Source organism: Orycteropus afer, unplaced genomic scaffold, assembly GCF_000298275.1.
Source record: "Orycteropus afer afer isolate SDZICR_OR568_19922 unplaced genomic scaffold, OryAfe1.0 scaffold00014, whole genome shotgun sequence".
Classification (NCBI taxonomy): Eukaryota; Metazoa; Chordata; class Mammalia; order Tubulidentata; family Orycteropodidae; genus Orycteropus; species Orycteropus afer.
In genome coordinates, this window is record NW_006921601.1 from 9,567,492 (window position 1) to 9,585,558 (window position 18,067).

An 18,067-nucleotide genomic window follows, 5' to 3' on the forward strand; every position below is an offset into this window, starting at 1 on the left:
TATCCTTAGTTTAGACCCACAAGTGAACTCTTACTTCAAGGAGGTGCTTCATGGAAAGCCTGGAAGTGGGCAGAGTGTTGTGTGTGGGTGGTTCTGCCTCTCTGAGCCAGAGTACTACCATTTTTTTCTGTTTTTGTACAGTATTGATGCCCCCCATAAGGTTTTGCTCTAATAAAAGGGCTTTTGCTAACTAGCTGGATCATGATGTCTCTTCGCTTTTCTCCTAACAGCCTGTGTCACTTCCTTGAGGAAGGTCATTGTCATGCTCCACTTCACGGTGCTCATTGAAGGCCTAGCATGGGCTTTTGTACAGAGTCCTGTTTTGTCACATCTGCCCACAGTGGCTTCGATACCACATCACATTTATTTGTTCATCAATTGATGGACATTTGGGTTGTTTCCACCTCTTGGTTATTGTGAGCAATGCTGTAATAAACACTGGTGTGCAGTTATCTGTGTTAGTCCCTGCTTTCCATCATTTTGAGTATAGATCTAAGAGTGGGATTGCTACCTCATTTGGTAATTGTATATGTAGCTTTCTGAGGAACTGCCAACCTTTTCCACAGCAGATACGCCATTTTACATTCCCACCTACGATGCACAAGGGTTTTCACTTCTCCACATCCTCACTAACATTTGTTATTTTCCACTTTTTCTGGTAATAGACATCCTAGTGGTATGTCATGTGGTTTTGATTTGCATTTCCCTAATGACTAATGGGGAGCTCTGGTAGCATAGTGCCTAAGGCACTTGACTGCTCACCAGAAGGCTGGCGGTTCAAACCCACCAGCCACTTCTCGGAAGGAAGGTTGGACAATCCTACTTCCGTAGTGATACTGCCTCGGAAACTCAAGGAGGGGTCGCTATGAGTTGGGGCTGACTCGACGGCAAACAACAACAACAACAATGACTAATGATGTTGAACACCTTTCCTTGTGCTTATTGGCCATTTGAATATCTTCTTTGGAGGAATGCCTATTCAAGTCATTTGTCCATTTTTAAATTGGATTGTTTGTCTTTTTGTTGTAGATATGTAGGAGTTCTTTATGTATTTTAGATACTATATGATCAACTATATGATTTGTAGGTATTTTTTCCCATTCTGTGTCCTGCCTTTTTACTTTCTTGATAGTGTCCTTTGAAGCGTAATTTTAAAACTTTATTTTAATGAAGTTCAAGCTACCCATTTTCTTTTTGTTGCTTGTGCTTTTGGTGTCATAGCTAAGAAACCACTGCCAAATCCAGTGTCACAAAAATGTACTATATGTTTTTCAAAGTGATCTCATTTACAATAACCCTATGAAGAAACAGTAGTATTCCTACAGATAAGGAATCTAACATTTTAAATGCTATAAAAACCAAACCAAACTCACTGCCATTGAGTCGGATCCAACTCATAATGACCCCTCCTTGAGTTTCCAAGGCAGTATGACTACGGAAGTAGATTGTCCAGTCTTCTTTCTGCAGAGTGGCTGGTAGGTTTGAACTGCGAGCCTTCTGGTTAGCAGTCAGATGCCTTAGGCACTATGCCACCAGCTTGGATTTAATTCAATTCAGTCTGATTCTGAATCTCCTGCACATTTTACTGTGTTTCCTCCCCAAGTTTCTTTATCTCTGTGTCCTCACAGTGCCCACACAGTGGCTGGTACGTAGTAGGCCCACAGGTATTGTACACTGGATGGTTTAATGACAGGCCCTAATAGGTACTTCCTTGGAGAAGGATGTCATGCTTGGTAGGGTGGAGGGTTGACGAAAGAGGGGGAGGCCTTCAACGAGATGGATTGACACGGTGGCTGCGATGATGGGCTCAAGTATAGCAGGGATTGTGGGGCTGGCGTGGGATGGGGCAGTGTTTCGTTCTGCTGTGCATGGGGTCGCTATGAGTTGGAAACGACTCGACGGCACTTAACAACAACAATAGGTACTGAGTTTGTACTTGCTAGTTGATTTGAGTGCATTGGGGTTTATTCCTCATTATACTGCTGACTAGGGGTTCATATCCACACAGCTTGAAGTCACTGAGTCTCTCTCTCTCTCGCCTTTGCAGTGTCTCATCGTTGGGGGAGGACCATGTGGCTTGCGCACTGCCATTGAACTTGCCTACCTAGGGGCCAAAGTGGTCGTGGTGGAGAAGAGGGACACCTTCTCCCGGAATAACGTGCTGCACCTCTGGCCATTCACCATTCATGATCTGCGGGGCCTCGGAGCCAAGAAGTTCTATGGGAAGTTCTGTGCCGGCTCCATTGACCACATTAGTGAGTGGGGCCAGGGGTGGCACCCCATGAAGGAAGGGGCTGACCCTGAGTGGGGCAGATCTCTCTACCCTACAAGTAGGATACTCCACATAACCAACTGCAGACACCACATAACCAACTAGCAGACCATTTGAGAACCCTGTTTGTGCTTTGTGCCAGGCCCTATGTTGTGTACGCCCCACGAGGTTGTAAGCACTAGGAGGTCAGGACTGTGGCACATTTTGTTCACCAGTATATCTCCAAGACATAAAAGAATGCTTGGCACATGGTCGGTACTCAATAAACGTTTGTTAAGTGAATGACCTAATAAAAACAGAGCTAGAGATAAGACATACTGTCTGTATCCTCAGGGAGCCACTGAGGTTTTCTCAGTAATAAAGTGTGCTTTAACAGAGTTAGTTAAACTTGTAGAGGAGTTCAGAGGAGGGAGCCACATAGAACAAGTAAATGAACCAGGTTGTCAAGGGCCTCTTGTGCAAAGGAGTTTGGACAGTGTGCTGCCGCTGCTAGTACTGGGGAGCTATGGCAGGTTTTTTTTTTTTTTTTTTTTAGGATTTGGGTGAAGATTTACAGAGTAAATTCATTTTTCATACAGCAGTTCACATATACTTTGTCTCATGTCATTGACCAAAATTTACAATGCAGCAGCTCCCCTCCCACTTCCTCCCCATAGTTACCTCCTCCCAGTGTCCATCCCTTCATACTCTTCTGCACCCTGAGCTATCTCCCTTGCATAAGCAGCCCTTCCTTCTCCCATGATTGTTCTCTCCAGGGCATGTGTCTACTTGAGGTAAATGTTTAACTCACATGCCTGTACTTTGTTTGGCTGGAAACCACAGTTGTGGGTTCAATTCCAGACCTGAAGGGCAGCTAGGGGCCATAGTCTCAGTGGTTACACCAGGCTCCATTGGACCAGCAAACCTGGTCCCCACCTTCTTTTTTTTTTTTTTTGCCTCCAAACGATTTTGAGTTTTGTACCACATTGTTCTCCCTCTTTATGCAGGATCTCCTACATCCCTTCCAAGTGGATGGCTGTGGTAGCTGGGCACCATCTAGTTCTTCTGGTCTCATAGTTGTATAGGTTGCAGATCGGATGGTGTACCAGTCGCTAGGACTGACTGTTTCCATTAATTTTGGTTTTCTTCTTTTTTCTTGACGAGGAGAGACCCGTTGTTGCATCTAGATGGCAGCTTCCTAGCTTTTAAGGTCCCAGTCGCTACTCGCCAAAGTAGTAGGTGGAACAATGTTTTGTATAGTGTGTTATGCCAATTGAGCTTGATGTCCCCTGCGACTATGGTCCCAAGCCATCAGGATCAACTACTCGGTCCCTCTGGGTAGCTGGCTGTGACCAAGTAATGACCATACCTTGCCCCTTGTCAGCTCTACTATACACCTGGGAATTCTGATCATTCACATGAACTTATAGGCCCATTGTCTGCCAACCCTATATATGATCTTGGATACACTCTCCATTTAGACATACCTAATTGTTTAGCTTGTTTACCCATCTATCAGTCCCTATACCCATGTTTGCTTTCACTGACAACTCAGTACTGTATATGCAAAGGGGTTCATATTTGTTGTCTGTACTGCCCATGTAACTCTCTATGTCTTTCTCATCCTCAGTGCTGGCTATGGCAGGTTTTAGAACAGAGGAGTGACAGAATCGGATTCATGTTCTCTGACAGATCCTGTTCCAGAATTTCCTTGGGCTTTAAGAGAGAGGGCATCGTGTTGGGACTTGAGCTGGAAGAGGGGAAATAAAGGACATAGATGTCAGGTCCTGGACCTTCCCTGAATGCTTAGATAGGGCGAGTAGCACTCTGGCTGGGCTGCTATTAGATTCCTGGAGTCTGAGTCCCTCAGAGAGAGATCTATGCAGCTAGGCTTCGGGAGAGGCAGCATTCCTTGTGGGAGTTTGCTGGGAGGAAGTTTTTAGCCATTTTATTTATAGCTATATAGTGACCCATGAAAGTCAAGGAGGTTAATACTGTGGAGAAAGTTCAATGGTTTGAACAGATTTGGGTTCAAAATCTGTTTCTTCTACTTTCTCTGTGGCTTGAAATCAGATTTCTTACCTTCTTCAAGCCTTAGTTTTACCTCCTGTGAAACGGGGTTAATGCCTGCTTCTGAGGATTGCTGAGAGGATTTAAAGAGGTCATGTTTGTAGCGTGCTTAGGACTATGCCTGGCCCATGGTAGGTGCTTGCATAGTACATGCTTCTCAGCCAATAGCATCCAGTGAGCAAGAAGCCTCTGTGGTATCCTGACTTAAGAATTTGGGGCTGCATTCTTCCACCCAGTGTTGTTCTGTTGGGGTGAGAACCTTGTTCTGATGAGGACAAGAATAGATGGGACTAGGGAGGTTTAGAACAGAGGAGTGCCGCAGAGAGTTATTGGCCAAATAGGGTGTAATTTAGTCATATGCAAGAAAATTTACCAGCGGTGGCCTGAATTTACTCCCACTTTGGGATGAGAAAATTCCAAAAGTTCAGTGGAAAGAAATTTGGATTTGCCCAGAAAGCTGCAGTGTCAGCTTTCAGGTTATTCTCTACCACCCACGAAAGAATATATGTCGGTTACTGATTTAGGATGATGACTCTTCACACTACTTTCTCATAAAGTCCTCCAGAGGAGGCAGAGCCGGGGACCAGGAGACCTTGTGAGGGTCACAGGGACGTTGGGCTGGCTCCCTGGCCAGGACCGTCTCTTTGCCCCCCTTAATTAAACCCCCAAACCAAAAAAAAACCAAACTTTTGGAAAATCCCAGTGTGCAGAAGCACTGGTAGGACTTTGGAGTTAGAATTGAAGCATTCAGAATGATCATTTGTCAAGGGCTGCTCAGTGCCTGTGAGAAAGGAAGCATAGAGAATGTATTGGCTTTCTAATGTGTTCTGGGATGACATAGACTAGGAACTTTGAATCTCTGAGGAGAGGTCCCCCTTGAAGGACTATTTCTGAAGCAGGGCTGAATTGGGTGCTTTAAGCCCCAGCTGACTGGCTTCCTTTCAGACTCTGGTCTCCAACCCCAGCTATGCTCCACTGGTCCTGTGTTAGCATCCTCCTACAGTTCCCATGATAGCTGTTCCAAACCTCCACCCCAGCCTCCTCATCCTTAGCAGATGACTTCCTTCCTCTGCCTCGAGGAAGAGAAGTCATGAACGGGAGCTCCTTCTTCTATCACTCTTCTCCCTCCTCCAGTTGCCTCCACCCCAGTACCCATTCTTCTCATCCCTGAGGGTGAGTGACTCTATCTGTTCTGACAGGAATCACTCTTGCTTCCATCCCCTCCTTTTCTCTTGCTCCCATTGGTTAATCTTCCTGATGATCACCTTACACTGTCTCTCCAGCACTCTGTTACTGTCCCATTATCTTTACTGCAAAGCAATTCTTCTAGAAAGAGGAGGTCTAGATGTTGTCTGCACTACCCATTCATGCTTCCTTCCATTGCAGTCTTATTTGTCCCCCAACACCACGCTAAGGGATTTTCACTGAGATCTCTCAAGTCTACTGTCCTCTTGAAGTCTGTGTATTTCTTAAGTCTTGCCATGGGATTTTATGTTCGTGGTCACTTCTCACTTGGCTTACAGACTCTAGTTCAGGCTGGTTCTACCACTTCCCTGTCCCTCAATCACCATGCCATGCCCCATATTGTTTACCTGTGTTTCTTCCACCAGGTGTGTGCCATATTTCCTGTGCCTAGTGAGTCGGGTCTGACTCGATGGCACGTAACAACAAAAACAATCACAACAAGGTACCTGGCACATTGTAGGTGCTTACTAAATGTTAAATGAGCTGAATAAACTAGACACTGAAGAAATCACAGAGAGTTTACAGCTTCTCACTTGGTAGAAAAATAGTTGAGATGCATACCCATCTGTGCTGAATGGCAGGGAACAAAACAGGAAACAAAGTACCACTGATTGCAGAAGTTTAGGAGAAGTGGGTAGGAGGCACAGAACCATGAGCCCAGCTTTATGGGGAGAATTTCTTACCCCCTCCCCTTACCACAGGATGGCAAAGAGCTTAAGAATAGTCCCCCACATAAAGAGCCATTTGATCACTGCCTTTACATATGGCCCTCTGCTCTCTTTTTTTTCCTATTCCTCTTGCTGTCTTAATTTCAGACCCAGCTCAGAAAGGAGGCAGGAAAGAGAGAAGCTCCCTCATTTCAGCATTAATTAATAGCTACAGCATGGTCTTGAAATCAGACAGACCTGAATCTACATTCTAGTTCTATTACTCCATGACCTTGAGCAAATCACTTCACCTCATTGAGCTTCAATTGGTTATCCATAAAACAAGAATAGTAATTATCTCAAAGAGCAACTGTTAAGGGTTAAATGAGAAAACTGACATAAAATATTTTGACAGAGTACTCAGCATGTAATTAGTGCTCAGTAACAATTACTGTTGATACACTGTTATGGTCCGAGATCGTGGAGATGTGATTATATAATACTCTGCATACGGGAGGCACCTGGGCATTGGTGCTGACAGTTCATCTCTCTTCCTCCCTGACAGGTATTCGTCAGCTTCAGCTCATCTTATTCAAGGTGGCCTTGATGCTGGGAGTTGAAATTCATGTGAATGTGGAATTTGTGAAAGTTCTAGAACCTCCTGAAGATCAAGAAAATCAAAGTACAGTGTATTTTGCTTTTCTGTCTAGAAATCCAAAGAATCTTTTACCTTTTTTAGTCATTGCTGTCACTTTAGGCAAAGAGACCTGGTGGTACAGTAATTAAACTGCTCAGCTGCTAACCAAAAGGTTGGTGGTTCAAACCCACCAACCGCTCCGTGGAAGAAAGATATGGCAGTCTGCATGCATAAAGATTTACGGGTTTGGAAACCCTATGGGGCAGTTCTACTCTGTCCTATAGGGTTGCTGTGAATCAGAATTGACTCACGGCAGTAGGGTTTTTTTTTTATTATTATTATTTTTTAATCACTTTAGCTTTATTCTTCAACTCCCAGGAGCTTTATTATTAAAGCTGTAAACCTGCAATTTAGTTACCTTGTCATTACCAAAAACCAAACTCACTGCCAAAGAGTCATATCCAACTCATAGCATCCCTCCTTGGGTTTCCGAGGTGGTATCTCTATGGAAGTAGATTACCCAATCTTCCTTCTGAGGAATAGTTGGCAGTCAAATGCCTTAGGCACTATGACTCCAGAGCTCCCACCTCATCATTAGAAGGTGATATGGCCAGTGAAGTCTAACCAATAGGCATAATAGAAGACTTAGAGTTGGTTGTTTGATAAAGCACATTCATGTGCTTTTCACATTATATGTATTTATACACTCATAGATACGTGGATGCACTTGTGTGTGCTTGTGTAATAGTTGCCAATCCAGCAAGGAAAGTGAGGCTTTTAGAGGAAATCTGAAATAAATCCTCCAGATATTATTTGGTACATCATATTGAGATATATTGAGATACATCTCCATTGAGATACAATTTATAAACCATAAAATTCACCTAGTATAGGCATATCTTACTTAGTAATTTTTCTCTTTTTCCTTTTGGCATATTTATTTGAATTCTAATATTTTTACTTACACCGTGGTCAGAAAATTTCATGATGCTCCTTCATCTTGTCAAAATCTTCTAGCACCTAGACTTGACTCTGAGTTTGGACCAGCTTAGTTTTGGAGACCTCATAGTTTCCTTCACAGGCTATGACTCTTATTTCTCCTGTCCTGTGCCTACTACATTTGAGAGTTCTTAGTTAGCTTTTGTAGCAGGACAGCGCTTGTTACTTAGCATATAGAGAACTATATGCTCTTATCCTTTCCTAGCATCTACCAAACCAAACCAAACCCACTGTCATCGAGTCAATTCTAACTTATAGCAACACTATAGGACAGAGTAGAACTGCGCCCATAGGGTTTCCAAGGCTGTAAATCTTTATAGGAACAGGTTGTCTTATCTTTCTCCCACAGAGTGGCTAGTGGATTCAAACTGCCAACCTTTTGGTTAGTAGCTGAGCACTGAACCACTGTGCTACTAGGGCTCCTTTCCTAGACCTTTGCTCAAAAACAAACAAAATAAACAAAAAAAAACCAAACACACTGCTATCAAGTCGATTCCAACTCATAGCAACCCCCATTGCATTTCCGAGGTGGTAAATCTTTATGGAGGTAGATTGCCCCATTGTCTTTCCACAGGGTGGCTGATGGGTTTGAACCGCTGACCTTCTGGTTAGCAGTCAAATACTTTAGGCAGAGTTCCTTTCCTAGACCTTTAGCAGATGTTATAAATACTAAGTATGGGTAACCAGTGAGGCTTGACCTGAAAATGTTTTTGTAAAAGATGATGTACTGGGCAAAAGAACACTTTAAGTATGTTCTTACTATGTGCCGTTGAGTTGGCCCCGACTCATAGCGACCCCTCCTTGGGTTGCTGAGGCAGTATCACTACAGAAGTAGATTGCCCAACCTTCCTTCCAAGGAGTGGCTGTGTTTGAACCACCAGCCTTCTGGTTAGCAGTCAAGTGCCTTAGGCACTATGCTACCAGAGCTCCTACTTTGAGTATAGTGAAGTAGAAATTAAACTGGTTTCGTTACACCTGCACATCCTTTGGTTCTGTTTAACAGTGGAATATGGGGGAGGAATGGTAAAGGGAAGGTGGTAGAATCTGTTGAGGAAAAACAATTATGGGCAAGTGAAACTACCTTGAGATCACTGAGGCAGATGCCAAGCCTTTATAGAAACCAGTTTCTTTATAGAAACTGAAGTTGCTGGTGTACCTTGTCCAGGATTGAATGAACACAACACAGAGGTCTCCAGATTCAGGCGTCCATCTGGACTGCTCTAGGCCTTTCCTCTGCAGGCTCTCCCTGGGGTACACATACCCTGTCTACTTTTCATGGCCAACATAAAGGGAGCATAATCACTTTTACCCCCACTTCTTTCTGTCAACTCACCTCATTTTTTCTGTCCTGGTAGAAATTGGCTGGCGGGCAGAATTTCTCCCTGCAGACCACTCTCTGTCGGAGTTTGAATTTGACGTCATCATTGGCGCTGATGGCCGCAGGAACACTCTGGAAGGTGAAAATCTTCTTGGGACAACAGGGTGGGAGAATGGGTAGAGGTGGGAGAGGGCCATCAAGGGAGAAAGCTGGGAAGGATGGGCAGGAGGGCAGGTGCCAAAGCTGGGTGGGTTCTGGATGGAAGGGGAGACTGTCCTGCTGTGCTGAGGCAGCATGTGCCCCATGTTCCTATGAGATTGAGTGTTTCAAGGATAGTCATTTAATTCACTCTGAACTTTGGTTTTCCCACCTGCAAAATGTGGATAATAGAACCCACTCAAAGCATTGTATGAAGACCAGGAAACAATTAATATGTAAAAATACTTTACAAAGTGTCATATAAGTTAAAAGATAAAAAATTAACTGTACATTTATTGAGCATCTGCTTATGTGCAAGCCATGGTGTTATGAATTTTCATGCTTACTTAAGATGAATTTTTTTTAAAAAAAACATTATTAAAAGTATTAGCTTACTTTTAAGTATAGTTTTCTCATCTCTTTTCAGAATTTTTAAGCACACTCACTGCTGGGCAGTAAGATAAGTTTTTCCCAAACTACTGAAGTGCAAATCTATCTTTCCACGTGTTCTAAAGCTTGAGGCAGAATATCCTTTCTTGGGGTAAAATCCAATTAGGTTGAGAAGAAATCCCTCTACCAGGAAATAGCTTTAATCACCTCTACTCCAGCCCTGAGATTAATTTTTGCACAGGTTGTGCCTGTACTAATTTGAGATCAGTGACTGTGGATATAGTGGCCTCAACAAGCATCTCTTAGACTAGGGACAGTTCTGCTGTTTGAGTTTGCTCTGCTCAAGTGTCTGGCCGGGAGGGCACCTCTTCTGAGGACAGAACATAGTTCCTGAAATGAAGCCTGTCTTAGAAAGTTCTCTGCCTAGCTGAGACCCTTATCTGCCATGTAGCCAGTGCTGTTTTCCTACTTCCTTTCCTCTCTCTTCACTTCCACATCATGCCCCCAATAAGTAACCAATTTCTAGCAAAGAATGTTTAAGCTACCAACCTGGGTATTGTACTCTTAGAATTTATGGTACATTTTCGTGATTTGGTAGGACTGTAAGTTCAAATATTTGAAAATCTAGAATCCACAGTCAGCTGGAGTGTGGTTCTGTATATATGAGCATGGAAAGAAGAAAGGGTATGAAGGAGAAGAGTCATTTGAGCTCCTTGGGACAAAGTTGGTAGACTAGACCAGGGTTTTTCTACCTTGGCACTATTGACATTGGGGGCTAGATTAATTCTTTGTCATGGGGGCTGTCCTGTGCATTATAGGATGTTTAGTAGTATCTCTGACCTCTACCCACCAGAAGCACCCTATTTCCCAGTTGTGACAACCAAAATTGTCTCCATATGTTGCCAAATGTCCCCTGGGAGACAAAATCACACTCAGTTGAGAATCACTGGGCTAGATAATCATGGCCATTTCTGGCCATTTTGTAAAAAGATCTAATGAATGATGACTTAAAGGATTGGTAATTGAATAGAAGCCCAGGGTTTTCAGTCAAAGAAATTTTTGACAAAGAAGCCTGGGAATCAGCATGAGGCTTGAGTACATGGTGAGGGGAATTCCCAAAGATGGCTGAAGAAAAATGTTATGTCTGTGCTTATGATGAATGCCAGAGCTATGCAAAGTGAACAGCAGTATCTGGGACAGAGAGGAAATTTAGGAATACAGGAATAGTCAGGTATTATAAAGATAAGGCAGGAGGAGGAAAAGAGCTCCCCTGAAATGTGATCACTTGTTTGTGATTCTCTGTGTGACCACCATTTAAAAAGGTTTAATGTAAGCTGTTGAAAGCTGTGTGAACCCGTAGACACGAAAGTACTAAATTAATTAATTGCACGTTATTCATTGTGGGTTTATTAGGTGTGTACAAAGTGCTGATCATTGAGAATTGGAGAGACAAAGAAAATTTGTTAAAATCCCTGTCCTGCAGCAACAATAATTAGTATAAGAAGTAATAATCTTACTTTTCTAAAGAAAAAAAAAATCTGTGAAAAATGCAAAATCAAGTCATTTTAATTATGTAAGTTCAAAGTGTGTGTGGACCCTTCATGAGTATATTTAATAACAATACCTAACAGGTCTTTAAAAGGACAAGCTCTCTTATTGCCTGTTGGAGAAGATAGCATTAGCCTTTTGTTTGTTGAATCTAACCAAGTTATTGGTCCTGAAAATTTTAGAAAAGACAAAGTCCTTTTGACTTCAGAATAGACTTCAATGCCACGTTCTTCCTTGGACACAAACCTTGGTGTCTCTGCCTGCCCTGGTTCCCCACAGATGCAGAATTCTGACTTCGCTGGTATGGGGGGCACTTGGGAAGAGCATGCACCGTCATCTTTTGCAGTTTCCACACCAAATCCAGAAGAAAGACCCACTTTTTCCTTTCACTTCCTGCAGGGTTCAGAAGAAAAGAATTCCGTGGGAAGCTGGCTATTGCAATCACTGCCAACTTCATAAACAGAAACAGCACAGCTGAGGCCAAGGTGGAAGAGATTAGCGGTGTGGCTTTCATCTTCAATCAGAAATTCTTTCAGGACCTCAAAGAAGAAACAGGTGGGACCTTCACCTTTCTCAAACCAGGCCATTGTTTGCAGTTCCTAAAGTGGACAGAGGAACATGCTGGCTTTCTGAGGTCTGGGACTAGAGAGACTCAATCTGACAAAGTGGCAGAGATTTCTCCTTAGAATAATAAACGGGCAGAGTCTTTTCAGGGGCAAGAGAGATTCTTGAGGGAAAGTTCTGGATGTTGTACGTGAAGATAAATAAACATTAGTTTACTCAGTGGACATTTACTGAGTGCCCACTCTGTGCCAGGACTCGCTATCATGGGAAATAAAGTCATAGTTGACACAGTACACTCTTGAGGTGGAGTTCAGTGAGGGTTAGCCACGCAAACCATTCTAACGCAGAGGGGCTGTGCTATGCAGAGATCAGCATGAGATGCAGGAAGTGCTCTGAGGAGCAGCCAGTAACCTGTGGGTGGTGCTTAAAGATGCCTAGGTGCTTTTGTACAGTGTATCATCTGCCCTTCTTATGGGGGATGCCCAGGGAGCATGAAACTCAATGGCGTTAGTTGTCACCAGCCATGGACAAAGAGGAAATAAAGTGTTCATTCATTTACTTAACAACTATTTATTGAATGACTACTATGTGCCAGATACTATTTGAGATCCTAAGATAAAGCAGTAAACAAAATAAACAAAATCCCTTTCTCTTGGAGTTTATATTCTCTGAGAGGGGATAGTCAATAAATAAGTAAATCATAACAAGTCAAGTGATGCTAAGGATGGTTAGAGAAAAGTAAAGCAAGGTGAGGAGTTAAGAGAGTTATGGGAGGCCTGTTTACCTGATCCATGAAATAAATTCCAGATATTTTTCTCTTTCTTTTGAACCTGATTTAAAATACATATATTTCTCCTTGAAAAGGCAGTGTAACATAAAATCATTACATTAAAAAGAAATGCTCTACTCTCTGATCGCCTAGTGTAGAAATAGTTTTCCCTTTCATATATGTCTTTTCAGGAGTTTTCTACCTACATCCTTACCTTATACATGGCTCTAGTCACAGTGCCATTTACCATTGTTATTCTGCTTTTCTCAGTCATCTCATTTAAAATATTGTCCATGTTGGAGCATAGTCTTCCTGATAATCGTTTTGGGGGGCTGCAGAATATCTCAATAGCTAAATGTACTATTATTGCCTCAGCATGTAAAGTAGGGGTTGGCAAACTAAAGCTGGCTTCATATTTTTTTTTGCCTTCAGGCAAAGGATATTATATTGTCTAGTGGCTGAAGAAAAAAGAATAATATTTTGTACACATGAAAATTATATGAAATTCACTTTTCAATGTCCATAAATAAAGTTTTATTGGAACACAGCCACTCTCGTTTGTTTACATATTGTCTGAGACTGCTTCCACTGACAGTGGTAGCTGCAACAGGGACCATGTGATTCACGAAGACAGAAATATTTGCTCTCTGACCCTTTACAGAAAAAAAGTTTGTTGATTCCTGATTTAATCCTGCCAGTTATGTGCTATTATAGATAAAACTACTTCTGCTGAATTATTCTTTAAGATATTTTTCTAAGACTGGCTCTGTGCCTCTCTCTTGCTGGGCATAAATATCTTATTCTCTTAAGGGTGGTGTCTATGTTGGGATCTCTTGAGTTTCATCCCAGTTGCATTATCTTATAAAAAGTTTTAATACTTCCTTCCATCGTATTATTTCCTTTGGAATGATTTAAGAATTCTCCAACCCTTCCTCCCCTTCAAACACCAAGAAAATAAATATTTAAATAAACCACCAAATGAATAAATTACAACAGAAGATTGACTGTGTTTTTCCAGTTGTTTCAATGAACTTCCGTTAAACTTTGCTGTGGTTGTCACCATCGGCGCTGTTTCACAACAGTGTTCCTTACACAGTGACAGTGATGAATGTGCTCTTATTCTCTTGGGGGGGGGGGCTATGCATTGATGGCCGTTTCCTATTTAGTGGTAATAAAGGGGTTCCTATGGTTACCCAGCAAGCCTCTGTGTTGACTGCTGATAGGTTGCTTCTTTCTCTCCCTTCTGTTCCTTTCTCGCCCTTCAAAGGAGAGAGAGAGAGAGAGAGAGCAGGGATTGAGAGTCATCTGCAGGTTTTGTTAAAACAGATTGCTGGCCCTACCCCCATAGTTCCTGATCATTTGCATTTCTAGTAAGTTCCCTGGTGATGCTGATGCTGCTTGCCAGGGATCACACTTTGAGAGCCACCGAGCTACTCCACATGCTTGGAGCAAATGGAGAACCACTGAGCTAAGCAGTCGTCTCACAGCATCGTTTCAAATGCAGAAACCCAGCATTCTGTGATTGGTACAAAGTGCAAAAAGATACAACCCGGTCCTGTAGCCAAAGTTGTTCTTACCACTGCACCTGGGTTTTTGCACAAGCAGGAAAATAGAAACATCTGTAGCATTTGTTGTTGTTAGGTGCCAGGTGAGGAGTCTGCTCTGAGTCACAGCAATTCTGTGTACAACAGAATGAAACGCTATGCCTCAACCCATCGTTGTAGCCACTGTGTCAATCCATCTAATCTGTAGCATGTTGTTGTTGTTGTTATGTGCCTTTGAGTCGGCCCTGACTCATAGCGACCCCTCTTTGGGTTTCCGAGGCAGTATCACTCCAGAAGTAGATTGCCCAACCTTCCTTCCAAGGAGTGGCTGGTAGGTTTGAACCACCAGCCTTCTGGTTAGCAGTCAAGTGCCTTAGACACTATGCTACTGGAGCTCCTAATCTGTAGCGTAGTCTTAGCGAATTCACACAGCACTGGTCAGCTATGGCAACACTGTGGACTGGACTTGAAGTCAGACAGACTTGTGTTTATGTCCTAGCTCTGTTATTTCCTGGCTGCTGTAACCATAGATCATGGCACTTTTCCTTTTGGTGGCACTTAACTCTAATTTGGAAATACTCTCTCTCTAAGGACTTTGTGAGTTTTAAAGGAAATAATGTCTTTGCAGGACTGTAAAAGCCAGCTGTGGTGACTTGGGTAAATTCTGGCCCTCTATTTTATCTATTCCAGCCCTGTGTGTCTTAAAGGCCTGTCTAATATGAATATGCTACAGTACACAGTGAGACCTGTAACAAGGCAAAGCACAGATCCCAGCACAAGTTGGTGCTCAAAAATAATAATGAGTCTATTACTGTTCTCTTTTCAGGGATTGATCTTGAGAACATTGTTTACTACAAGGACTGCACCCACTATTTTGTCATGACAGCTAAGAAGCAGAGCCTGCTTGACAAGGGCGTCATCATTAATGTACGTATCTCTTTGGCTGCAACTTCCTAAACATCTTCCCCTTTGTGACTTGGGCAAGCAGCATCAGCAAGTGTGGAGGCAGTCATTGTCCTGTCAGATACTGAGCAAGGAGAAGAGGGGAGAAGGGACCACCTGCTCAACACCTTCTTTCCCTTGCCGTTGCAGCACCAGTACGATACCAGTTCCTGTTGCGTTCCCCCTGACTCAGGGAGACCGCATGTGTACCAGAGTAGAATTGTGTGCAGCAGAGTTTTCAAGGGTTGTTTTGTGGAAGTTGATCACCAGACTTTTCTTCTGAGGTGGACTCGATCCTCCACCCTTTTGCTTAGAAGTCAAACATGTTAACTTTTTGCACCACCATTGCAGTAGTGCTTGGATAAAGTTACGTGCACTAACACACAAAGAACTATTTCCACCGAGAGCTGTCAGGGAGTGTGAGACCTTTACCCAGGTATTTGTGTATACCCCAACCCAAAAGATTGGCTGAATTTTCTACTTCCCCAATCTCATTCAGCCCTGCCCTGTTTTCTGAGAATTGACCCATCATTTGGAGATAAATGGGATCTTTTTATCATAGTGGGACATAGAGATGCTTTCTGTCTGTGGGTCCCTTGTCACAATATGGTGCCAAGCTCACTAATCTTGCAGTCAAAAAGACTCAAGTTGAATCTTGGCTCTGCCACATGCTAACTCAGGACCATGGGTAAGCCACTAAACTTTTCTGAACCTCAGTCTCCTCAGCAAAATAGAAATAGTAGTTTCTGTCTAAGAGTGGTTGGGAAGAGTAAATAATTTTTGAAAGATGTATGCAGAGCACCTGTTTCAGTGCCTGGCACAGGGCATGTTTACAGATTGACTTCAGCTTCTCTGCCTTGTGTGGCCACCTGCTTGTTTGTCCTCTGCCTTCCGGGGCTCCAGTGCCTGTGCTTCATGCCTCTGCATCTGCGTGCTTAACCGGAGAACAGGGTTGGCAGAAGCAGCACGTGGAGCAGTGGTTCCTGGGCTGGGAGCTCCTTTGGTCGGGTTTTCAGCCTTTCCAGAGTCCTCATTCCTGCCACTCCTGCTGCTGCTGCCTCTAGATAAGGATCGTGCACAGTCTGAGGTCAGCTAATCTCTGGGTATCAGCCTGTAGCCTGGGCAGCACGGTGACCATTCATTGCTGCTTGTCAGAGAAGAATGTGTCTGTCCTCTCGCCAGCTTGTGCTGGCAGCCGGCTGGGCGGCATTAGTAACCTAGCCTTCCCCTGGGTCTCCTCCACATTGCTCAGGTCTTTGCTAAGAGCCTGAGGTACTCTGTGGGGAGTTGCACACGGGCTGGAGGACAGCCAGCAGATGTGTGGGCGATGAGCTTCAACATCTGGAGCCCCCCCCCCCCGACTGACCTGGTCATTTGCAGGAGGCGGCATGCTCTTTGTCTGTCTGCTCCATAGGCGCTCCTCCCAAAGTTGCTCCTCAGTCTAGGGATACCAGTGTCAGATAGTGAAGAACCACTCTGGCTTGGGAGTGCAGGTGCAGTGGGCACCTTTGCAGAGGAGGGGTTGGGAAGGCTTTGGTTAGCCATTCCAGGGGAGTCAGATGAAGTTTGACTTGTATTTCTGCAGAAGTTCCCTGCATGTTTAACTTGATAATTACTTTGGCCTCCTAGGACACTAAGATTCCCTTGGGGGCATGCCAGGGAACAACATGCTGCTCATGGTGACTTGATCCCATTGTATGTCAGTAAGTCCCCAAGACCAACCTCAGGTTCTGTGATTCACTAATAGGACTTAACAGGATACAGCATATAGTTGTATTCATGGCTATGACTTAGTACAGTGAAAGGATGCCAAGCTCAATCATCACAGGGAAAAGGTGCATGGGGCAAAGTCTGGGGAAACAAGACACAAACTTCCAAGCATTTTGTCCCAGTGGAATCATATAGGACATGCTTAATTCCCCCAGAAAGGAGTTGAGATAATACATGTGAAATGTTGTCTACCAGAGGAGCAAGCTCATTAAAGATTCAATGTTCAAGGTTTTTATTGGAGGCTAATCATGTAGACACCCTCTACCTAGCACATACCAAAACCCCAGACTTCTAAAAGGAAAATAGGTGTTCAGCATAATCCACATTGCTTGTACAAACCGTTAGGGCACAGTGAGCCACTCTTATAAGTTACTGGTGGGAACCCTTTTGATATCCAAGTTCCCAGACACCATCCAAGGGCCATCCCTCCCACATACACACACACACACAATGGAGTTTATTAGGAAGCTTAACAGTTTACAATTCAGGATCAGGATCAACTTGGAGGTAACAAGAACAACTCAGGATATAGTTCTTCAATTAGGGCAGCTTCTTCGCAGCTGCTGTTGCCATACTCTTGGTCTGGACCCCTGCCTTGCTTGGGCAAGTGTTGCAAAGGTTTTTGGTTTTTTTTTTTAATTTTTAAAATTATTTTTGCAGTGTTTCCTCCCCTCCCCTCCCACCCCTGGTAACCGACAAAATTTCTTCCCATATCCAAGGGCCGTTCTTGCAAGTGGTTCTTTTCAAGGATAAGAAATTTTAGTCCTGCTATGTTAACTCATTTCCCTCAGCAGTTGTCAAAGGCCTTCTACACGCTTGTGTCAGGTGCTCTGCTGGGACACAGGTGGGTGGGGATAATTTGCTTTCTATTCATTTTTTCCCATCTCATCTTCACATTTCCAAATGGGAGAAGTGATCGTGTGACTATAGGAACAAATGTGAGAAAAGATGATAAGTAACAGGAACGCCAACCTCGATACAGTGACCTGACAAAGGACTCTTGAGCCAGTACTGGGTGCAGTTTGGGTGATGTGGTTTGGACATGGAAATGATAGAATTTCTGGGACAAGGTATTTGATGGTATGGCTGTTTAGAAAATTGAGTCATAAGGCCAGTCTGGTTATCGATGAAGCTGTGCCTTCTCAGACCTTTATGCACGCTCTTGCACCAGGATG

General features: G+C 43.5%; 1 protein-coding gene across 1 annotated transcript in view; it reads left to right on the top strand.

The window, feature by feature from the left end:
• The window catches only part of LOC103209392 (F-actin-monooxygenase MICAL2), a 110,291-nt gene that overhangs the window by 43,767 nt on the left and 48,457 nt on the right, over positions 1-18,067 (top strand). Inside the window, exons 2-6 of the mRNA XM_007955230.2 lie at positions 2,048-2,255; positions 6,779-6,895; positions 9,205-9,306; positions 11,703-11,858; positions 15,007-15,107. Coding sequence (XP_007953421.1) covers positions 2,048-2,255; positions 6,779-6,895; positions 9,205-9,306; positions 11,703-11,858; positions 15,007-15,107 — 684 coding nt within the window. The remainder of the gene's footprint in view (positions 1-2,047; positions 2,256-6,778; positions 6,896-9,204; positions 9,307-11,702; positions 11,859-15,006; positions 15,108-18,067) is intronic.